Source organism: Rhodnius prolixus, unplaced genomic scaffold (genome assembly GCF_049639745.1).
Source record: "Rhodnius prolixus isolate KJV_2025 unplaced genomic scaffold, Rpr scaffold_1, whole genome shotgun sequence".
Classification (NCBI taxonomy): domain Eukaryota; kingdom Metazoa; phylum Arthropoda; class Insecta; order Hemiptera; family Reduviidae; genus Rhodnius; species Rhodnius prolixus.
The window spans coordinates 67,583,230-67,607,774 of NW_027411581.1; the positions used below are offsets into that span (position 1 = coordinate 67,583,230).

Sequence of the window (24,545 nt, forward strand, 5' to 3'; positions counted from 1 at the left end):
TGTGTTGTTTTCTACACACTCGCATTCTCAACCAAAGCTTCTCTCCAAAAGTGCACTTGAAATGTAAATGCCTAGATAAGTGACGGGTCACTTTGTAAAGAGACCTCAATTCGTTTTATAAGCTGCAGTATTTCTCCAAAAATTGAAGAAAGAATCCAAGCTGCACATTTTCGACTATGGTTCTATAACAATCTGAATTTATCAGGTATTCGATTACAAGGTTTTTGCAACGGCCAAAACTACCACAATGGTGTTGGTAGATGCTATATTTAAATGAAATTAGTCGCTTCTGCCCTCAGATAACTGTAATTTTGATGGGGACTGCATGGCCTCAGATTAATTTATTCTGGGATATTGAGCGAGGATTTAAGCTGACATTTCTTCGAACCATCCCTGCACTTGGTATGCAAGAGTGTTTCTCAGAAGAAAACTTTACAGTATCACATTTAAAGTTCACTCACACTTACCTGGTTATCAGAAACGACGAATAATTAAGAGAAGAACTTGTTATATATTTAGGTGGGCCGTTCCCGGAGGTACTGCAATACCGGGTCAACCCGCGACAGAGGTGGAGCAAGCCCCTAGCACTCCGTCATTTTCCAAAAATCAGTTTAATCTTCTGGGCCCCCTATGGAGGCCGTACCAGAGATTAAGCTGATAAGAACAGATACTACACTTTGATCTTAGCCAAAAGGCCGAGAAGCGATAACTTCGTACTGTTCACTGCCCACATATCAAGTAATAAACAGCTAACCGGTCTAACGGGAGGGAAAACCAGAAAAATCATTAAAAATAGAAATGAAGAGGTTAACTATGGAGCAAACCATTAAAACATCAAAGATAATATTATTAAGTTTGTAAAAATGAAATAAGTTTTTATAAATAATAAAAATTTAATGAAAAGCTTGTATTTATAAGCACGCTACTAATGAATTTTGAAAATTAAGCACTCTTTAAAATAAACTTTTTTCATTTTATCCTAAGGAACTCATGTATCTAAGTAGTATTATGATGCAAAGACACTTATTATTCATTCATTTTAATTAAAAAAAAAGTATTTAAGAAAAAAAGAAATATAGTTTTGTACGCCGCTAAAAGATGGCGCTGCTTGCACCGTATTACTAAGCCACGGCTGGCCGCTGGCATCGTATTACGTTATACGTTAATATTTGAATGTTAGTGTAATTTTTTAAAATATACGCTGATATAATCAAAAACACCAGCGTGAATTTAGCAATTATGTAAGTGAATTTTTGTAAATAAGAGAATAAATTCAAAGTTGGCTTGCTTTTATTGCAATTTATTTTTTTTATACTTCTTACATGACGTCTGTCTGAAGCCTCAAGGATTCGAACTAAGAGGGCATACTCATAATTTTCAAGTTTGCAGATTTACGAAACTATATAAAAAAAAGTACTTGGAGGAAAACCTTCTGGGAAATTTAAAAAAAAGTTGTTACTTCTTTATTCATTACAAATACATAGTATCAATCACGGTTCTTATCTCTCTATTTGTATATCACAGAGAAAGTGAACAAAAATACATGGAAATTATATGAAACACTAATAAATAAATTATACATATACAAATGTTTCCATAATTTGTGATTTTCTTTTAAATATTTCAATAGATTTGTTCCAATAAGACTTTGAATAAGTTTGTGGATCAGTTTGGACAATAGTAGGAGCTCAAAGCTTCTAAGAACGTTCTGTTAGATCAAAGATTGATGATAAAGTCCGGAAAAAATTATAGTTTTAGCTGTACGATAAGGTGACAGGGAAAAAAGAGGTAATCACCGTGAACCTAGAGAGGTAGTGGTCCCACTGGTGGATATCCAGGCATTCCAAGAATTTCCTTAGAGGCGCCGAAAAAAAGGTACAACGGAATATCCTTGGTGAAACGGCAGTTGGAGCCATGATTGCAGACAGTAGTAAGAATGCACACTACCTTTGAAATCTTTTAAAATAATTTTATCGCAACGTTCAAAAAACATTCTTGCACACAAAAGTTCGTAAACAAGGTTGTAGTTCAGCGCTGCTTTGAGACTTGCGCATCATATTTCAATTGAACGTTTTCCTTTCCGGATCACACGAAAATTTGAGCAACTATATATTCAGAGTGAGATTGATTAATTTAGAATGGATACAAAAAAGTCAGTTCAATTGTTTTATCTGTGACTTAATCGGTCCAGCAGTATTGCATCCCTTTTATTGATCGGTTCTGGATCTTCGTCCAACATCAGAGTTAGATTTTAATCAGTTTAATATAGTTTGGACGTCACTTACTATTCACCGGTCAAGTATAGATCAAGGATTCTATAAACACGTGCAACAACGTATAAAATCAAAATAATAAATACCCAGTACTGCGAACCTAACCTCAATTCCATTGTTATGTTTACTTGAAATCTGTTAGTTTTAATGAAAGTGCATTTCAATAAAAAAATCATCATAAAATGAATCTCAAATCAGTTGGTAACTGCACGGAAACTGTTTATTGGAACAAAGCTACTTACAATAAATAAAAATACTTGGTGATTGTGAAGAATGTGGCCGGATATCAAAAGATCATCTGGAACTTTCCAAGGTCAAAGATTGCAACAGGTATAATCTATTCATTATTTATGTATATATATACCTATATACTTTTTTTTTTTTCACTTAAAGACGAGAAAATTTTTTAAAAGATAAAACTCTTAATTTTATATTATTTACATTAAATTTACAGTGTTTTTTTGTTTTCTTACTCTAAATGGTAAAAAAAAAGTTGAACATTTTGGAGAGTTTCAAAAAGTTTGTTTTTAATAATGGTTTAAATTAATTTCGTAAATAGGTAACTATTATTGTGTCTGTAATACTTGATTGCTGGGTCTGAGTTTGTCAATACGTATGTCTGCTCTGGACCAAGTTGCTGACACTTACATCCTATGGCGCAGTACTTCAGTTTCGACTATTTTGCCAAAAAAGCTGAGGTGCTTGAATATCCACTCTGTACGAGTCCTCTTTTTGAGTTATGCTAGACACACAATTCCAGAACCGACAGACAGACTTACATACGAATTGGGGAGGGGAAAAAACTTTTACTTTTTCTGGCGTTTCTTTTCCACAAAGGTTTGTTTCCGGTGGAATCGGCGAAATCTGAAATCGGTACGATTACAATAGTTCCTTTTATAATTGGTAAAGAGAGATTAAAAATGACTTTGAAAAGTCACTGTGGCGGATATTGAACTCTGATTCCCACTTTTCTGAGGTGCCCTTGCATTGAATTTCCCTCAAAAAAATGTTTTAAATCTCCACGAGTTCGAGACTATTTTGTCAGAAAAATCTCATCAAAAGTAAGAAATCCCTTCTGTACCACTTGCGGTTGAGCGATTTCCACCCAAAATTTATATTTTGAGCAGCTTCTATTTTTAAGCCAGACTATTTAATAATTCACTGAAAACTTCCCTTTTCCAGGTTCAGGGCCACCACAAAACGGCTATTTTCTGGAAAAACTGGTTATCCAACATTTGACGGGTTTCCAAATATTTCCTCCGTTAACCAGTTAACTGTTTATGACGAAGATATTCGTCATGCGTTTTCAGTAGTGACTATCGGTAGTTAATTTTGCAATTTTAGTTATAATTAAAATATATTCGTAAACTGCAAGAAGTTTGGAATATTTTGAAGCCATCTCGAAATAAAAAGAACTAATAGTATAGTTATAGTATGATCTAGTCTTCGTAAATGTTTCCTTGCCTTTTATTAGTCATCACTGAATCAATAACGAATACACATACATTATTGTGTTAGGCTAGACTATGCAGTAAGCGGCAGTAAGTCTAAAATATATTCGTCAATTTATTTTGATGTTTTTGGTTCCTATTTATGTTTAATAAAAATAAATGAATACATGTACATGAAATAAATAACGAACAAAAAAACAAATATAAAAGTCATTTCATTGCAACCCAATTTCATATTAAAAACATACTCTGGGTTTGACGAATATATTCGACATCGCTTATTTTTGTACGACGCACGTAGGGGACACATTTTCCAATAAGATCGAAACAGTTAACTGGTTATTAGAATAATAGTGTAATTAGCACGAAGACTACAATGAGATGAAGGCATTTCTTGTTTGTAGGTTTTTTTGGTGTGTGAGAACCAACAGCTAGAGAGCTGGGGGCTTATGGAGGCGGCACCTCAGGTATAGACACTATCTCAAGCAGACACTTAGTTTAAGGTGTAAATCTTCACAAATTTGTTACTTGAAAAACGGCAGTGAAACTTATCACTCTCCAGAATAAAATTATCTAGTTTTTGTTTTCTTGAATTGAAATTATGTTTCACAAATAGCTTTTAACAACAAAATTGTCGCAATTTCTAAAATTCCCCCCCTCATATTGAAAAAAAAAAAATCAACAGCAAAATTAGTGATTCTAATCTAAGTGTTAATAAAACATAATTTTGACACATTCTTGGCTGAAAACAGTAGAAAATAGCACTTAATATCATTATAATTAATACTTTTTAAGAAGAAATGTCTGTGTGAGATGATAACTGTCGATAAATGCTATAATGAGCAACCATATTCATCCGTAAAGTTCATTCGATGACCTTTTATAGGCCATCGGTTTTTGTCATTTATCCTTGAGTATGGGCAAAACGACTCCATGTTCTGTCACGGAGGTGTCCAAACTGTTTCGATACCTGGACAGATAAAGTACAATAGTTTAGCATCTCCAGTACCCCTACCTTTCTTTAAATTACCAATAAAAATGGACATGAAAAAACTGGAGAATGCTCACCTCATTGATCGCCTAGACATTGAGTACAATTCCATACTGCCTACGAAAAAATATTTAGCAAACATTTAGAATTTTAAATACCAATGGTCAATTTAACGAGTTATTTTTTAACGCATATTAGTTTACTAATGATGATTTACCTGCATAATGATTAAGTCCTGAAGTGTATGTACGACGTTGATCCTGAGATAAACTCATCTTGCAGGATCTTCTAAAGGTGAGAAAACCATGCCTGGCTGGTGTCAAGAATGGTGCAGTGGACAAGGTGTACAACACTGGATTGACGGCCGCATTTAATGGCAATACGAAGACCGCTACCCAGGCAAATACCTGCGCGCACAAAAGCGAGTGCATTTATTTACTGTTACTCAGCTTTTCTCGCTCATCTACTTGTTTCTGTTATTCTGATTGATTGTAAACTTATCTTTTCCAATGCCTTCAGCAGGGGTCGGCAATCTATTTTAGGCAGAGAGCCATTTTTCTTTGAATAATTTTAATAAATCTTACCAAGAGCCGCAAGGATGGTAGTGTAAAAAAACTCTGTAGATCATTTATATTTATAAATTATTATTTTATGATATTCAATAACATTTAGATGTTTTATATATTTATTTTCACATATTGCAAAGTAAATAAACAAATAAATAATAGCTAAACCTGTGTTTGAATGAAAATGGCGGCAGTCATATTACGTACTGTATTTTAATTTAAGTTCTATTCAATTACAAACCTATCACATTTAAAATTCTTTTTGAAAAAATATCTTTACTTTAATAAATGAAATTTTCATTTTTGTCAATAAAATTGAAATATACAATGTATTTTGAACAGGCTTATGAGCCACAAAATTTGGATTAAAAGCCGCATGCGGCTGGTTGCCGACCCCTGGCCTACAGCAATGTCTTCTTATTGAGCAGCTGGCTATATCGCTATTCTTCTCCAAAATTTATTTTAGGATTTTTTTTATTTTATTTAAAATTAAATTGAACATGGCACTTTCTGATATTGTTTAGTAAATTTTGATTACTAGTTAATTTTGTACGTAAAATATATATTACCCTTCAATCTAGAACTTGTACAGCTTAAAATTTCAGTCAGTTTAAAATTAAACAATATTTAATAAAATTCTACCTTTAAGTTACACTAAAAACAAATCAGAATCCATGAACGCCTTTTTTTATATACACGCAGTTTTCTTTCTACAGATCTGTTGTGAAAGCTCACATAGCTCATATTAATCTCGCACAATACATAAATTAATTAAAATTTTACCTGTGGTGGAACGGTATATCCAGCCAAGGAGACAATGCCCAGTATGATTATTGGAACCTGAAAAAAAAAAACGAGATCGAGAGAGGTAGGTCAAATATTTTCAGAAGATTTAGAGCAGTGGTGCCAACGTGTTACTAGTGGAAGATTTGAAACTATTTTTGTTTGGGGGGGGGGGCGAATGATAAATGAGAATTTGGCAGGGAGAGAGATACTACGGCTTAGTTTAAGAACGAAAAATAATCATAAAGAAAACAACAAGATACTATTTTTACTCGATTAATGCTATTTGGGTACACTAATTAATATTCTTTGAATTTTCACATGAAGAGCAACAGTTTTGGCAACTAATTGAAGAATGCCATTCTATGAAGGTTTTTAAAAATGAAATCGAGTTTAGTTTACTTGGCGAGTAAGTACTTTGTAATTATGGATGACGTCATGCAACAGGAAGGTTCTCATTTCACAATATCGTAAAGGTTATGGCTGTTATTTGCTTTCCACGCAACGTAACGAAACAAATTTGACCAACATATTTGTAGATAGTTAATAATGTCAAAATTACAAATTTTTAGAAAAATGATAAATTTTATTAAGCTATTTACTTTATATAATTAAATTAGAAAGCAAGTGATAAAACATCTAAAAACAATAGTATTGGCCCTTCAACTAATGTGCAATATTTATTATTATTCTCGATCAATATTTCAACTCCAAAGAATCATTATAATAATAATAATAAAATGGATACTTCCAGATTTGAGACAACCTGCATTTTTTTTTTATTTGATTATCGATTAGTTTCTGACGACTTCTTATCTCGATAAAAGTTATGTTTTATTCAAGAAGGTGGGCGCATAAAAACCCACAGAAAAGTAATCCCAGGCTACTAGAAAACTACCACAAGGTTTCCAGGGTTTCCAAACTTCTTGACTATAAGCAGTGCGTATTGATTAATCTATAGTTTTTTTTAGCACAAGATGCTAATTTACTTAAAGTTTCCAGTAAAATTGCCATTAACATTTCATTAAAAGAACTAAAATATGAAATGGAAACTGCTCATTTACAAAAAAAATTGACGTCTTTACAACAAAAAATAGATTATACCCAACAAGCAGCATCCGTTGCTACAAGCAAAGTCATCCGCCAGGCCATTGCTGACTCTGATGTACGACGATCTTTATTGACAGCATGCTGGGTTGTTCTTGCCACCAGGAACATCCACAGATAGCCTACGGCGATAATGGTGAACGACACTAGATTTAGAACTAAGAGAACGTAAATTATATTAGTAATAATCACTTTTTTAGAAGTCATATTATTACAAGATTTAAGTAAGCCTTTCTTTTGGTTGAGCAAGGGGATTAAGTTCCAAACATTTAATGTATTACTTACATAAAAAGACGAACACAGAATATTCCCACCCGTTCGGCTTGTCAGGAGTGATGTGCAAAGCCAAGCATACTCCCGACCTTCCATAGAAATTCCTGGAATAAATAAAATTAACTGATAATAATGCTAAAAACGATTTACCGCCGACAGAAATTCATATAAATTTGATAAAGAAGCAAGGGGCAGAATATTTCTCATCTTGTCCTCGTGAAATATGTTTTGTCTTGAAGACTGTGTGATGATGAGTGTTATGCGAACTATGGATGCGATAAAACAAGAAGTTGATGTACTTTAACTGGCGTTGAAAACTGTGAATATGATTCTTTTAAAAATACAACTCCAAAAGTTGCTGGTCTATTATTCTAAGAAAGCCAAATAGGATCAAATAACCAGCAAAAACCAAGTAGTGTATAGTTTTAAAGTGATCTATCAAAGATTTAATTATACATGATTACTTACTTAAAATAATCGATATGGATGAGCGGTACAGCGGATATTGAGATGGCCACAATCCATCCGAATGCCATCAGTCGCCTGGTTCTGGTCATCTCCAGTCTCCTTACTCGGAACGGAAATATGATCACCAGAAATCTATCCAGAGTTATCACTGAACAAATGGAAGCAAAGCAATTGATTATTCCTGTAAACTGTGTAAATTCTGGGTTGGAGGGAGAATATCACTCGGTCTTAGGGGACGTCGTCGTCACCCTGAACCAGGGGAAACCACTCCAACCAATAGAGTAGCGTGATCTTTAGGTTTGGTGGGATGAACAGTAGCGACTTACCGTTGGTTATAAGATAGATATCTTGGAACAGCGGAATACATTTATGTTTAAACATTTTTTGGAACCAACGCCACAGCTGATTGCTATCTTTTTACCAGCATCTTATTTCTCAAAGTTAATTTTATGGGTTTAGCGATCGAGAGTATAAATTTCCTTTCTTGTTGCGCCGAATACAATGACAAGGGAAACTTGTTTATTAGTTTTAAATATAAAAGAATTTTTGTTTGAAAAATTAAGTGGTGCACTACTTTTGAATGGCGCTTTTGAGTTTTTAAAATTAATTGTATATTTATCAAAGAAACAATTTACCTGTTAAAGTAAACACAGAAAGTTCGCTGGAAAAGGTCGAAATAAATCCAGCAAATGAACACAACTGACTGGAACGCCAACTAGAATCGTGAATGAAGTAGACTCCTCGGTAGTGCCAGTCCACCACGGCGATCAGCAAAAGGTAGGAACCCATTAGGAGATCTCCCAGCGCAAGATTGGTTATGAGAAAGGAGTGCACCTACGGCAAATTGAGATAACACTGATTCTGGTAAGGGCCATCTTATCATTATAAAAATTCCAATCACAATTACCTGATTGCAATGTTTGTATCTAGCTCTGCAGGCGATCACTAAAATATTGCCAACTGTGGCAATCACAGCCAACGCCCATACACAAATACGAAGCACCATGTTCGACATGAGATCTTCACAAGACGAGAATTCATCTCTGGGCGGCAGACAAGACTTTACATGTCTGGCCAAACAGCAGAAACGAAACTCATCGGTTACTCTGCCAATTGGAAAATCATTTCTTGTAAGAGATAAATCAATTTTCTGTTAAATGTTCACCCAAAAACAGATCAAGCTAGACTTACAGTTTTTCCAATGTGGTAGCCATCCTGAAAGCATTTGCATCAATCACATCGATGTAATTGTTGCTGATGTCCCTATAAATTGAACATTTACTTAATATTGACTTCGACAAGAGCATCTATCGTACGAATTAACATCTAATCATATAATTTACCACGCTTATATAATTAACAACAAAAAAAGTGGCGTAAATTTTGGCTATTGGTTTATTACTAAGGAAATCGCACAAAAATACGAAATCAACCAATAAAGTCTCATTTTCGTACTATTAATCAATTTTACGAAAATGCGACGTTATTTGTTGATTTACCTTCATTCTGAGGGCACCCATAGCTCGGGGAACCTACCATAGGTAGCGTTATCAGTTGAAAAATAATTTTTAAAAAATAAGTTATTCAAGAAAAATAAATAAGCAGTTTTACGTACTAACAGGTAAAGAAGGTGTGGCATCCCCCTGAAGGTGCTGTCACTGATATATTCGATCTTATTCTGCGATAAATCCCTGCCGAAACAGAATATTTTGATAAATACACATGTGGGAAAATTATAATTAATAGTAAATAATTTTAATAATGGTTACAGTTTCGTATTACACAATCGCGGCAAAAAAGTGTTTGAAAAAACCGGAACTAAGACTAACAACAGAAACTATATTTGGTTGTTTTGGGGCCGCCAAGCAATTATTTATTAAGGCCCTAAGGATGATTAAATATCTAGTTTCCATTTATGTTTGCCATCCTGTCTGAAGCGCTTGAATATAGTTTCCTTGCTTCCTGGGTTCTTAAGGATTCCAGTTACGAGCGTGCTGGACGGCGCGAGAGGGAGGCTTTATAAGTTATAATGACTTTTCAAGCCGTTATCCCTATCACTTACGTGCGGCCAGCAAGACCAGACTGGCACGGTTTAAGATAAGTCTCAGATTCGCCACCTAGTCCAGGTGCTGGAGTAGACACCAGTTTTTCGCATCACCTATGCTGCTTTTTATTCAAAGCTGTTTTTTTTCGCAGTCAAAAAGAGTGCGAAGTTAGCACTTTAAGTCAGTTAAAAAGGTTTTAGACTTTTTGGCGAAAATTGTCTAACCGCCTCAGTTGCGTGTATTCGTCAGCTGGACTTACTTCGGTGCTTTACGTCAAATTGTAAACCCGAAAATTAAATTTGCTCAAATTTTTCGTTTGTGTAACATCTCTCCCGAGAACAAAATGTAGAAAAAATTCTAATATCAAGTTGCTGGTAAAGAAACATTAAGCGAAAAGCGCTCTTAGAAACTATCACTACATAACCTATTTATTTATTCAGACTGTTCACCTCTATTTAAGTATCGAAAATTTATCGCAAACAGTAATCGATAATAATTTTTTTTTAGAACTTTTGAACATCGGAAAGAAAATTTCACGCATACAGTAATCGATAATCGATAATTTGGCATAAAACGAAACAAGGGCCACTTAATACTTACAAACCCACCAGACTTCTCAGGCCAAGAAATGCATCAGGTTCAATCAGATTGATGTTTTGATCATGTAAGTCTCTAAAACAAACAAACAAATCGAGAGAGTCTTTCCTTCGATTTTTCGCTGCTACAATTTAAGTGATAATTGCTTTTTTTTTAAACTTAAAATATCTATAAAAAGTTTACAAAATACACTTCACAAAGCAGAATTTATGGTTTATTAAAAAAATAAATTGACATCAAATACATAAAAGTGGCTTTTCCGGTTCGCTTATTTTTTTTTACAAAAATATGGCGGAAGGCCCTCTCTCAGGTCGCCAATTCTAAATATAGAAGTTTTCAAAGTAAAAATAAATATTAAACAAAATTGAACATAGCGCATTTTCGGTTTTGAGTTACACTGACCACTCATACTCAGCCCAAGTATAAAAAAAAAAACTTTTTATCTTTTAGAGGATGTCAAATCGTGCACTCATAAAATCGATATTCCGCTCGATCGGAACGATTCCTCTGACGAGTGGTAACAGAGAATAATAAAACTAAGTACGGCATATCCAAACAAAGCACATAAAACTCTCCTTTTGTAATGAAGTACTTACAGATTTCTGAGGGAAGATAGACCATAAAATGCCAGCATCCTTACAACTCTTATACCATTGCCTTGTAGGTGACTGAAAGATCGAGGAGAGGACAAAATTCAATATGCTAATCAATATTTTATCGATTCAAAAAGTGAATCAAATGAAAAATAAACAAAGAAGATAATCCATTTACAATAGCTTACAGTCCCTTGAGGCTGGCCAACCCGTAGAAGCTGCTGCTCACTAGAGTGTGTATTCGATTGTTCTGCAAGTTGAGTACCGTCAGACGCCAGAGATTGCTGAACATCATGGGCGGCAGTCCGGTGATACTGTTATTGCTGAGATCGCTGAAAAAATTAATTTTTTAACGTGTGAAAAGGAGTTCTGGGTCAGAAATCTGGTTTTCATCAAATCGTTGATTTTATCTGACCCGCAATTGATTTTGCTGACCTTATAATGTAACGCGATACACATCATATAACCTCCTTCACTTAGTTAGCGAGTGAAGTATGAGACGGGAACATAGTGAAGACGAAATCTCTACTTCAAATTGTAAAATCTACTTTTGTTGATGGACAAAAGTGCGAAACTGGTCAAGGCGTGCTCTGATGGGGTAAAATCAAAGTTACAGTCCAGTACTGCAGCCCTAACCATAAGGACAACAATAAGACTGACCTTCGGAATCTCGATGATGAGTCATTGCAGCAAATCCATGGGCCATTAGCGTAAAAGAGCTGACTAATTCTATCCCCCACTTCTAACACAACCAATTATTATACTAAGGTGAAAAAAAATAGAGCTTATTCAAGTAAAAATATTAAATTTTATCCCCTAATTCGTGCTACAATCTAGTTTTTTTAAAAATTATTTAGGGCCGATTAAATGCTTTGCTGAAATTTTAAAGAGAATAGAGTTTCTCAGAAGAGGATTTTCTTGTATTGCAGCATCCAATTTTCCAAACATTTCCTTACTTAGAAAACACTAGTCACTGAGAAAATACCAATTCTGATCTACGGATACTTACAGGTAGAGAAGACGATCTAACGAGCTGAACGTCTCATTGGTTAAACTTGCGTTCAGCTTGTTGCTGCCAAGGTGACTGAAACACACATAATGCAGAACTAACAGTTCAAACAGGACCTAGAGTTCATAAAACAGCGAAACTTCAATACTTCACACACAAAGGCAAGATGAAACGTTCAAAAGCCCGACAGGAAATTGTGAGTTTGTAAGTAAGTAGTCATGAATTCCGCTTTCGGAAGATATAAAAAATATCCTTCGAAAGCTACCATCAACTTTCCATTTGTCTTTAAACATCTTTCAGACATGTTTTGAAACCGGGCACGTTTCACCTTGCTCTAGGATACTTACAACCAAGTGATTTCTCCTTCTGTGTCCAGCGGTACACTTTCCAATCCTAGAGCGGTACAGTTTATGTAGATATCCTTACAAGGACATTCTGGGTACTTTTCAGAACAGGTGAACGCTGAAAATGGTACGTTTAACATTTAATACTCTGCTATTTATTTAGATGAACTAGTATTTATTTAGATCACTTACTACAGTTGTCTTCATCTTCCCAGGTGTGTTGGCAATCTATCTTCTTATTGCACAGCAGGGATTGATTCAAGCAGGGTCCCAGACGACATTTGAAATGGTCCCTCATACAAGTGAAGTTCTCTGGAATACATAAAGCCACTATTAAAGAAAATTAACGAACAATTTTATTAACTCATGCAAATAATTCTTTTATTTGGAAATAACACCACTGAAAGTAACGTGCTGGCAAAACTAATTGTCTTGGTGGGTCGTCGGTAACCTAAGATTGGAGGTTAGGTTAGGTTAGAACAGTAAGATGATATGTGGTGCCTGTAGATGCACCCATCAGATTACTGTTCCTGTCTGGACATCGTGGTCAATACACCTCTAACTGATTTGGTTCAGGATGTTCAAATGGAATGGGATAACTACCGTAGGGTATGGATAGTGATGTACTGGCGATGGTGCGGTTATTTAAAAAGAATGGACGATGGTCGGTTAGCTAAGGCGATTTAGGGATGGGAAAGAAAAGAGACAGACCAAAGAGGCGGTGGATGGATGACGTTCGAGGGAGTCAGAAGAGAAATGGCCTTCAGGAGAAAGAGAAGTGAAGCCTTCAGGATTTTACTGTTTTGTTTCGTCGTCTATTAAATTAAATCATAGCTTCGCTTCTTATTGATAAATGTATTATTTTTTAAAAGGAACCCTCACACAACAGCAAATCATGGTGAAACAAATAAACTTACTGCAATTTTTCAAATGTGAATTATCCGCACATCCGTCACGTTGATTGCCGGAAATAAAACAATGATGTTCGATACTCACACACTGGCCGTTATCACACTGAAACTGCAGTTTGTTGCATTCTGTAACAGCTGACAACCAAGGCAAAACCTATAACGCTAAAGGTAATCATATGGTTATAGAGAAAATAGGCTACTTCAGGGTTTTCCAAGGAAATGAAGGTTATAATTAGGCAGAAGTTATAGACGTAAATTAGCTTAAATATGCAAACAGGTTTTAATTGTTGAGTTATTGCTGTTACAGTTGGAGATTATTGTTATTGAGATCAGAATTATCAGAAAACAACAGCAACCGTAAGTTAAGATAGTTAACTCCAGAGGAATTAATAATGTAGGCCTTATTCTACGATATAGACCTCACGATGTGGATAATTTCCGAATGTGCATTAAGAGTACTTACGGCAATTTTTCTCATCGGATTCATCCGGGCAGTCGATAAAATAATCACAGAGCAATTTCTCTGGGATACACTGCCCTCCGTATGTACATTTCACCATTCCTTCAGGACATGGTACATCAACTGAAACATCAATAAATCTTAATGAAGCACTATAAAATCCATTTTTATAATAACATTGTGTCTACAAGTTCTTACATTAGGCAATGGAAAAGTAAACTAAGATAAAGGTCACAGGATTAGACATTTCGCTCCGAAGTAGTTCACTGTCTGAATGTGCTCCTGCGCATTCCTTATTGGCTAGTGTTACTCATAAAAAGTGACAAGTTGGCACTCCACAAGCAGAAAAGCTAGAGAATGAAGATTGTCCAAGGATAAATCTCGTACCCAAGGGAGATACACAGCAAGAAGTGTATAAGCATAAGTGCCTTGTGTTTATTATTATTATTATTAAAATTATGAACAACTTTGTTTAAGAGATAACACTCACGGCATCCAAGTTCATCAGATTTGTCCAAACATTCGTAGGTGACATTACATCGGCCGTTCTTGTCTATGCACTGGCTGTTATTGCAGGTGAACATAGTCTCATCGCATTGGTACAGCGCTGCAAAATGTAGAACAATAACTGGAGCAAGTAATAAAGTGAAAATTCAGTTAGGGGCCCTATTAGCGCATTCTGTCAGGATGCAACATGCAGTGAGAAGTGCTGCCCGCCATTACAGATTATTCTGGGTCAGAAGATCGCTAGAAATGCTCCATAACCCGCTCTATAATAATGTAATATTTAGCCCAGCCAATACTCTTCTTGAATAGAAATAATGTCGCCAGCCAAAAACTACCGTTCGGTACCTGCTTGCTATATAAATGGAAAAGTCGGAGTCAAATTTGCGAATCTATCCATTTAGTAATTTCGCTTTTAGAAACAATATTTGCTTTAAGAGTTTAATGTTTGACTCCACGCGGGATATATTAGTATTAGACGGTTAGCATCTATCGATTGCGGACTTTGGAATGAGGTCCTGGTTGAACCACAGAACTTGTAGGTGAAGATATACCGGAACAGGATGAGAAGGGAAAAACCTGCAGTAGTTTGCATTTATAAAAATCTTCCAGGGCTTCTCTTAATCAAATTTCCTGTTAAATTTTTGCCTTAAAAACATTTTTTATTAGTTTATTTTGAGGCTTATAAGCAAACAAGTAATTACAAGTGAAGGTAGCAATGCATAACCTTCCTCCAGGAAGAGGGTACAAATTTCCATTATTTTGGAGCACGTGAATTACTGGCAGAGTTCAGATAACATTACACATTACAAGCATTGCCAGAAATAAAATAAAAGGCTTACCTCTACAAAGATTCTCATCGTCTCCGTCCAGGCAGTCGTTTTTGTAGTCACAGAGTAACGACTCAGGCAAAGTGCGATTGTCCAAACATCTAAACGTACTCTCAGAATATTGGTTCTCTGAAGGTTCTGGTAGTATGTGAAAGAAATAAGAAGAAAAATACTTTAAAATGTAAGCTGGAAGTGCTTTGTAAGCTTTTAAATTTTGAAGGAGAATAAATCGGCTTCTTCAGAAGATAACTTTTCTTTTACTAATTATGAGTATGCTTTATAATAATCGAATTAATACGCTGCACTTACGTAATAGTAGGGAAAAGATTACATTTTTTCATTTGTTGGAAGCGTTCAAAAACTATATTTTACTGTCTTTAACTGCAATTTAAGACTACAATGCTATTATTAACTTGCGCGTTATCATTCAAAATCGATTTGTGACAAATTGGTAAAATAGTACTACCGTTCCTTACTCGATTGTAAGCAGTAGGACTGTACTTGAACATTCAAAATGGCACTTTACAGGGAATTCACCACCTTCGTTAAATGAATCATCAGCAACTTTTACTTTTTATTAATAAAAATTGTAGATGAACGTGAGTGCCTTAAGCATCCAATAAAAATCGTTAGAGAATTCGCGAAAACATCCCAAAAAAGTAAACAGAAACCTCAATGTAAGGTTTCCTCCGATAGAGAAATGTTTACCTCTAAGATACGGTTGGCCACACTATGGTGCCCAAATAAAATTATAAAGTTTGAGCCATCGGCGATTTTCTATTATTGAGTTATATTTACATTCAAGAGTGTATTTTCTAAAAACTTTTTCCAACTCTGATTGAGCTTTTTGAATATTATTTCCGTGTCAATTGCACCATTTCATAGAAAATCCTACAAGTTCACAAAATTTATCCTTGCTTCTATATTTGGGAATAAAAATATGTAACGCAGTTATGAGATGTAAACATGTTAGAGATTTATACAGATGTTAACAAAAAAAAAAAGCTAGGTCCTACGTGCTGAGGCTGGGTTGATGGAATGGTCGTCAGGGCTACTAGTTGTATTCTCTTTGATCTTAGCGCAAGCTTCACACGATATTTTTTTAATGCAAATTTTATATGTGCATAAAAAAAGACAGATATTACCGTTCTTCTAATTAAAAAAACGTACTTGCGACTTTATACAAAAAAAAAAAACACTTAGGTTTCATGTTTACTATCACTAGACGTAATAATTAACACTACAGTTAGTTCGACATGATGGCAGTAAAAGTTATACGTCATATATCTGAAATGCATCTGCGAAGATATTTATCCACTAAGAAAAAAAAAAATTACTTACGACATCCATATTCATCTGAGAGGTACTTGCCATTGTGGCAATCATTGGAACCATCACAGATGTATTTGCTGGCGATACATCGATCGCTCAATCGAGAATGTCCAGGCAGAGTACAGGTGAGCGTGGAGCCGACCAAACAAGACGTTACGCCTGCAAAGTAAGAGTTTTAAGTTTTTTTTTAGTTTAGACAACGTAGAGTTCTAAAAGACATTTTTGGGCTTTAAGATTTGGGATTAAATAAAGCAGCTTGTTTTTTGAAATTTTAAAAATTCAGCAAAATTTCTATCTAAAATATTTCAGAGGGAGGTTATACGTATGCTTTTCTTGTTTTTGGGAGGGGGGTATTCTGTGAAAATTCAGAATAAAAAATGTGCGCAATAGCAATACTTTCTTTTACGAATAATAGCCAAAAGAAAAGAATATTCAATTAATTTATCCTAATGAATTATACAATTCATTAAAGCCTTTGATTTTTGTCAATAGATCAAGAAATAAATCACGTTTAGAAGGTTAAATGAAGGAAAAGGAAATTAAATTTCAATCAAGACTAATTGAATAAAGAATCAAGAATGGCTGGACTGAAAAGATAGATTAACTAAAGTTCAAGAAGAAAGAATTCCCATTAAAGATATTGTGAGCTGAACACAGCTGTGGTTACATTTACCGGCCGAGACAGAATCTTGGTTTGGTTGGTGCTGATGTCTGCGGCCACATTGTCAACTAACTATGCTTTTATCATGATACTAATCTGCACTTTATCTTTTTACTTCTCTTTATTCTGTACAAAGTGGATTCGGCTAAGTAACAGAATAATAAAACTCGTTAGACCTGCAATGAAGGCAGTATTTTACTCGTTTGAATGATGAGAATATCTAGGCCATTTATTCCCATCGATAATTTAATTATCGATTACTCTCACAAATTTTGTACTATCACTTCCTGATTACTATTCTGTAATAAAATAAAAGAAGATATGTATATGTTTAATGTTAAAACAATCTTCTAGTGTTCGCAAATCTTCTTTCAATTCCTACAATTTTCAACTTCAAATATGTATCAACTAAATGTCAACCAGTTCACAATACAGAACGAATGAGCGCAATGTTGAAAAACTTTACGGTTATAACTTTTTCACTTTTAAAAAACACTGCATTAATGAGTTTGATACCTGACATTACATTCATTCTAAGTTAAATGGGTGCCACACTTTGCAGAACAATTATTTTGTAAATAAAAATGGCGAAGGATCTGTGTCATCTAATAAATTCTTAACTAAATTAATGAAAATTTAATGCAGTAAAATTGCTCAAATGATATTGTTTTAAGATTTGAATAAAAAACATAAGCTTTTTCGAACGTTTCTATTGTACATGATTGAAAGTAAGATCTGAAGTATGAATGAAATGTTGGGTACTTGCTGATTGTATTGTCCCAAATGTGCTTTACGGCTACATTGTTGAGTAGTTAAGTAGCATCTGTGAAATCCAAATTAGCGCAAGGGGATAATATAATCCATTTTGAGTCAAGATTATGCTGGATCTGGATCCTACATAAAAGACTACCCCTATATTTTGCCCTGAAGCCCAACTAAGGCTTACTTCTGCGTCCTGGTTGTACTTTGCAGTAACTGAAAAGAATTCTGTGTTGGCAGTAAAAAAAACAAATGGGACAGATGCTGCAGCGGTCTCCCGAAGGCTGTGCAATTCTTCCTTAAATGGGGGAAAAGATTTTAGTGACCAGACTAGATACTATTTAGAGATCACCACACCTTACCATGGACAGATCGGTAGTACTTGGAGCAGTTCATCTCGTCCGCGCACTCCAGACTGCCGTTGTGCGGGGCACAGTCACACTGGGAATCGCAGATGTTCGCCTTCTTGATGCAGCGGCCGTTCGGGCACTTGTAGTCGTTGGGGCCGTCGCAAACTTCACCTGTTCCGCAACAGAAATAGCAGTACCATACAGTTGTTACAATAATAAACTACTGGCTCTTACTCTATCAATAAGAGAAGCTAACGTAATCATGCAGATTTAAAATTTTTAGCCATCCCTGGCCTTAAAAGCAGATTATAGATACTGAAAAGTAGAAACCTAGATGAACTGGAATTCAACGGTATTTTTCCGTTGTATTTAACCAATTCCAAATTCCAAATGAAGGCTACCCTCTATGTTTATCTGAGCCCTGGCCAGAAAAGAAGGTAGCAGAGAAATTTTATATTATCATTTTTTTATGTTTTCACTTATTTGAGAACATCGTGTTCCAACAGGGTCGCCAGTTTGACACTCCTGCCAGAAAAAGGGGTGATCTCTCCGATTTGAGATCTAGTTTTGCCAAAAATAGAGCAGATCCTCAATATATTTACGGGGATAGATGATAATGGCTATTAATTCTGCGGAATAATTTGAACTTTATATTTAGAACGTCTGTTTGGTCTTGTCTCGTTTAAAGTCGGGTTACTCGTAAAGAAAACACCTCCTACGCTATTTGGGTTTTTGGAACCATCAAGTAATGAATGCAGGATAATTTCAAGATGAGAAGGATAACCAATCCTGATTAAAAGAGCATCGTACTAAACACCAAATTCTAAGTACTAATCCTTGCTAGCTGTTCGACAGTGCACCAAAAAATCGCAGAAATGAAGGGAGAATCTGGAGCATTGAGAAAGTCCTGTCCTAGGCGGTCTGACTGGACCGGAATGTTCTCCTTGGAACGCAGTTATTCAGATTAGAGAGATAAAATATAATATATCCATCTTCCAGGAATTGGAAATCAGCAATATCGGCTGTCAATCAGAAAATGAAATGCTTGGAGGGTGTACTTAGCAAGAAGCGAATGTGGTGAAGGTTTTGTGAGAAGGAAGGACAGAGTACTATTTACTTCACTGGCAGGCAGGAAGTGTTGGCATCTCTCCCGAACATTTCTATCTTCCGGAAGTATATATTCAATTGACCGACCTGCTTTCAATGCATTGCCATGGAGATATTATTCACAACTCTTGAATACCGATTCAGGTCAATATGAAGTGCTTTCTGGAACCACCCAAAAAGCCTGGATATTTGTGCTACCAATTTATTCTTTATTACTTCCTTTACCTTTACCAAGAGGAAGTATTGCGGTATTACATTTTTTTAATGCTCACCGGAAATGGACGTTCTGAGATTCTACACGCCGCAGTTGACAGAGCAGATCTGTTTAAATAGCTGTTTTAACTCTGGTAACAAGTTGCCTACATTTAATGGCGTCCAAAGGTGAACAGAGTGCTTTGATTTCTCCACCAAAATTAGTGCTTGCTTTTCTGACAGGATTGGTAAAGTCTAATGCTTGAGCTGACGCTCTTAATTCTTCTTCACTCGAAGGTACTTCTTAAATGGGAACCTTCTGGGTTCAGCTGGAGTCACAAAAGTCTGTAAAAGATGCTACATCTTTAACTTCAGTAAAATGTTTGTTTAAGTTTTTCGGCTTTTCGAAGGCATGCTTTCTAAAGTCCAAAAAGGATTATTTATCCTCTGCGGTTTGGTGGGGGGCGGGTGCTTGTCATAAAGCGTGGAATGTAAGTGGGGGGTCCCCAGTTCGATTCCCTCATGTCGATACTTTTTATTAGTAAGAAACAAATGTTGGTAGCAATGTAGTTTTTCGTCCTCAACTCCTGAACCTTTACTGATTTCCATGAAGATCGCAGCGATCTCTGTACGCTGACCATTGGTGCAGGGGACATGCTTGAATTTCATCTATTATGGTAATGAGTAGACAAGCATTGTGCTTACAGTTCCACTCGTCCGCATGATTGCCAGGACAATCCGGCCAGCCGTCACACCAGTACGAGCGATGTACGCGCGATCCATCGCGACACATCACGAAGTCATCTGGAAAAAAAGAAGAGCATAGCAAAGATTCTTGATAAGTTTTCTTAATTTTCAGAAAATTCATTTCCCTAAAAAAAATAGGATAAGCTATACCTTCAGCACAGAGAGCTTCATCCGAACCGTCCTTGCAGTCCTTACGACCATCGCACACGAAACCAGGACGGATGCACTCTCCGTTTTCACACCGGAACTCCAGATTCCAACACTGCCGATGGTCTGCAACAATAGTGAGCGAGGAACTTAAGAGGTTTTATCTAGTAAGTAATGCGTCCATATCAAAATTTCAGGGAACTATAGGTTCCTAGTGGTACACAAATCAGGAAGTACCCAAATTTTCATTAATATTTTTCAGAATTTATGAGATGTCACAGACCCTTATGCTGGCCATTTACAAATACAAAATATTTGATCAGCAAAGAGTAGCACATCATTTAAGTTAGACTGACTGTATTAGGAGCTATCAAACTATTCATGCACAGGTTTTTAAAAAGTAATAAACAAAATTCATATACCAACATGCTTTATCGATTTTTTTCTTTGACATCCGATTTAAGCGCAAGTTTAGTGCAGCAGTAGGAAGTAAACATCGTCAGTTTGAGTTCATAGTTCGATTAAATTGGTTACACTAGTTTACCTCGTAGTTGTGCTCTCTCGTATGCTTCGGTAGCCAAAAATTCCTAATTTAAATAAATTTGGCTAATACTTTCGTTTCTCAAAAGTAATAGAAACTAGAAAAAATGAAAAATACAGAGCTACCATTTTATTACGGGCCGAAGAGGGCGTGGTGTGACATACATGGGAGGGTAGGCGTGGCTTAATAAACAGATCTCACTCTTGATTGGCTGTGTTCAACCAACCTACTTTTCACACTTCCATTCTTCACTGAGATTGGCCAATACTTTATTAGTAATTATTTTAATGAAAAATAAAAGTTTATTTTTTTTTTACTAATTTTCCCTCCGTAGGTATTCAATGAAGTTTCTAAATATGCAATAAAAAAATTTCTTAATAAAAACTTGGAAAATAAAAGATTTTCCTCGCTTAATGTCTTGTTTTCTGTACTAATAATGTAAGGGTAACCAGAAAATTGGGAATAATGGTTATTTTCTTGGGAAGTGGGTAAAAGGAAATTGTGGATCATGTTTCATGTCCGCCTATTGTTCTCCGCCATTGTTTATTTGCACAGGGGCTGTTATTTAACGATTTTTAAAGATTTAATGATATTAGTTTTAAGTTAAATGGTGAGCTACTCTTTACTGAACAAATATTTTGTAAATGAAAATGAACGATACAAGTGTAACGAATGACCACTAATAAATTCTAAACATTATTCATGCAGTAAAATTAATTTCGAACGTTTCTAGATTGCTGAAATTACGAGCTGAAGTATGGATGAAATGTTGGGTACTAGCTGATTTGTGTACCTATTAACGTTTAATCAACCCTTATACTTAACTTTTTAAACAATAAGGTTTTGGTTTAAGGAGATTTTTGTACCTATTGGATAGAATTTTCTTTTTTTCCCCCAGCGATTTGACGGGAAATTCGATTCTAACTTTTAAAATAATCGATAATGCCGTTTCCCGGAAAATTCCAAACCTTCAAAAGTCTATTCTGTAAATTTGGTTTTTCAGATTTTCTTAACATTTGGTCTAAGCAATACTTTCATTATATATAACGGTTGGAACATATGTATGTACATTGCATATTTGTTATAAATATAACCAGACTCCATAGAAACGCCCTTTGGTTCAAACAAAACAGAAATTCCTTAATTCTCAAACTACAACTTTTGCATACAAAATTTAGCCATGGTTGTGTAGTTCTTATATTTTAGGCGGAAAAAAAAAAATTAAATTAAATAATATAAAAATGTATGGAATCCATCTTGAATGTTGCAGATTGTCCAAACACAATAAGGTATGCTTTATGTCCTTCAAAGTGAAACATCCGGTGTGCAGACTCACACGACTTTTCTTTTACTACTTCGCAAGTTCGAACCCACAAATTCTCTTTCAATTCTCTTAACATTTGAGTCACACTACATTGTTTCGAAACATTATGACGGAATTCGTATTAGCTTTTATTAACCATAAACTATTTATTTTTAGGATTCGAATAGCGAGGAATCGGTCGGTCAAAAATAAAACAAAAACTACCTTTTGACAAATTTTTTTTGTCTTCTTCAGGGCGTGGCTATGCGGGTTAGTTGGGTACAGACAAACAAAGTATTGACGCAGGCAAATCCCTCATTAATTACCTAATCCTTTAATAGGATCTTAAATTGTGAAAAAGAATCTCTCACCAGCAGTTAAGAGGAATTTTTAAAACATTTGATGTGTTGCAGGTGATATGGGAATGGATCAGAAGACTGGGCCGTCAGTCGAACGTTTTGGACGAAACTGATGCTCGCGGCTTGAAATACGACGCTGAAGTGAACATAAACCAATTACTGGATACCAACAACAGAAACATATTCGGCAGCAGTGATATGGACGGTTTCAGAGCCAAAGGATTTAGCAGTTTTAAGCCGACCAGTTCGCCAGAGGTGGCGAAACAAGTTTTTGATTTCTTTAAATCTAGGAAATCACCAGAAGAGCATACCTCATTGAAAACACTAAAGCAAGCGCTGGCCAAGCCGAAGGAAGCGATTAGGAAAACTAAGGAACAAGTAGGTAGCTGAGGTTTGGAATCTTCGAGTTTTTTTGGGGGGGAAGGTATGATGCTTGGGTGAAAGATCTCCTTGGATGGTGTAGCCGGTTAGGATTTGTCCTTTCCTTGGGGTTTTTAATCCAATTTCAGAGAATAGTATGGCTGAGGGACGTGGAAGACGAATGTGGAGGCGGTCGGCCCTGCACGGTTAGAGAACGGCTGCGAGGGACCGTGAAGGTTGGAAAACCATGGTAGTTGAGGTTCAGGCCCTTCATGGGATGTGATGGCCAGGGTGTAAGTTAGTAAGTATGTACACGAGTGCTTGCACAGTGTCCACAGGCCGAACTAGAAACGTGGCCTGATGACCACATCCAAGGGTCCAGACCCAATCTAATGGGATCCACATCTTGACACAAATCAAGGCAAACTGCGAGAGAAAGCTGTAGATGCCACTTTAGAAAAAGATCAACCAAATCCGGTGTGGATACCCACACGATTCCTCCTTATTACAATGTTCTATCAATTTTTTTCAAAATCCAAATGATGGAGCTACATTTAAACGGGTACAATGTAACCTTTCAAAATCGAAAATCAGCACGATAACGATACCACCGTCTCTTACTTAGCAATAGAGTAAGACCCCAGGTAAAATTGGAGATATTGTTAATATTTGCTCATAAGTAGTTAGTAAAAGTATAACAAGTAATGTCCCCAGAAAAATGAAGTAAATTCCTGGTAAATGTACACCCGATTGTTTGTTACCTAGGTGACGGCAATGATGCGGAAAAGAGGAGGCTCTGCTGATGCGCAAAGGTCCGAAAAAAGGCCGCCAAAGGCGAGGCCTTCAGCTGCACAACAACAAGCTGAAATGGGCGCAGCGAAGAATCCACAGTCTTTGAGCCAATCATTACAGCAACAACAGCTTCAGCTCAAACGGCACCCTCCTGCTTCACAGCAGCTCATGGACAACCCATTGTATCCGTCGAGGACCTCCTCTCGAGAGGGACAGGCACAGGAGAAATCACAACAGCCGGCCGTTCAGCCAGGCAAGCCTTCTGGTAAGCAACCTACCAGGACTTACAAACAGTAGTAGCTCTTGAATTGGATAGATGGGATTAACTCCATATTGTAAACGTTCTCCAGCAAAATAACGCAGTAAAAAAACTATTTCAGTAGAAATTTGTTTTTATTGAACTACTATTTGTAAGAGAATAGAATCCGAGAGGCGGAGGATGGCGACTTTATCTCTACTGCAGGCTGGGGTAGCTGGAGGGATATTTCTGTAGACTTCCCCCACCACCCAAGTATCACATTCACTTAGGTGTTATGGGGGGGTGATGGTATGGTTCAGTACATATTTTCCCCAGGTGATTTTATCAATTTTGGTCACGAGAAAACATGGCGGCGGAAATCCGCCAATGACAGCGCAAAGTACAAGAGAAAACGTCGAGTGATGGTCGAATTGGAACAAAATACAGAGTGA

General features: G+C 36.0%; 2 protein-coding genes and 1 non-coding gene across 5 annotated transcripts in view; 1 reads left to right on the forward strand and 2 right to left on the reverse strand.

Annotated features, from left to right (window-relative positions):
* Positions 1-514: 514 nt before the first annotated feature.
* LOC141446406 (U2 spliceosomal RNA) lies at positions 515-707 on the reverse strand. Its single transcript, XR_012453701.1, has one exon. It is a non-coding gene; the product is annotated as a U2 spliceosomal RNA (small nuclear RNA).
* Positions 708-1,437: 730 nt separating this feature from the next.
* Positions 1,438-24,545, reverse strand: part of LOC141446276 (G-protein coupled receptor GRL101-like) — a 153,284-nt gene continuing 130,176 nt past the window's right edge. For 2 of the 3 annotated variants that reach the window (XM_074112807.1, XM_074112808.1), the window contains 25 exons: positions 20,504-20,626; positions 20,312-20,410; positions 18,320-18,478; positions 16,547-16,696; positions 15,218-15,343; positions 14,362-14,478; positions 13,875-13,994; positions 13,418-13,546; positions 12,693-12,812; positions 12,504-12,618; positions 12,157-12,231; positions 11,336-11,479; positions 11,151-11,222; positions 10,558-10,629; positions 9,532-9,603; positions 9,104-9,175; positions 8,820-9,018; positions 8,548-8,746; positions 7,913-8,060; positions 7,457-7,548; positions 7,169-7,329; positions 6,065-6,121; positions 4,933-5,122; positions 4,793-4,832; positions 1,438-4,694 (listed from right to left, as the gene is read on the reverse strand). In XM_074112807.1, coding sequence (XP_073968908.1) covers positions 4,625-4,694; positions 4,793-4,832; positions 4,933-5,122; positions 6,065-6,121; positions 7,169-7,329; positions 7,457-7,548; positions 7,913-8,060; positions 8,548-8,746; positions 8,820-9,018; positions 9,104-9,175; positions 9,532-9,603; positions 10,558-10,629; positions 11,151-11,222; positions 11,336-11,479; positions 12,157-12,231; positions 12,504-12,618; positions 12,693-12,812; positions 13,418-13,546; positions 13,875-13,994; positions 14,362-14,478; positions 15,218-15,343; positions 16,547-16,696; positions 18,320-18,478; positions 20,312-20,410; positions 20,504-20,626 — 2,921 coding nt within the window. In that variant the 3' untranslated portion in view covers positions 1,438-4,624. The remainder of the gene's footprint in view (positions 4,695-4,792; positions 4,833-4,932; positions 5,123-6,064; positions 6,122-7,168; positions 7,330-7,456; positions 7,549-7,912; positions 8,061-8,547; positions 8,747-8,819; positions 9,019-9,103; positions 9,176-9,531; positions 9,604-10,557; positions 10,630-11,150; positions 11,223-11,335; positions 11,480-12,156; positions 12,232-12,503; positions 12,619-12,692; positions 12,813-13,417; positions 13,547-13,874; positions 13,995-14,361; positions 14,479-15,217; positions 15,344-16,546; positions 16,697-18,319; positions 18,479-20,311; positions 20,411-20,503; positions 20,627-24,545) is intronic. The other variant, XR_012453613.1, reaches the window with a different exon arrangement.
* Positions 22,141-24,241, forward strand: LOC141446282 (uncharacterized). The gene is made up of 3 exons (XM_074112816.1): positions 22,141-22,330; positions 22,758-23,081; positions 23,829-24,241. The coding sequence occupies exons 1-3, from the start codon at positions 22,283-22,285 to the stop codon at positions 24,150-24,152; spliced, it is 696 nt and encodes a 231-aa protein (XP_073968917.1). The 5' UTR covers positions 22,141-22,282; the 3' UTR covers positions 24,153-24,241.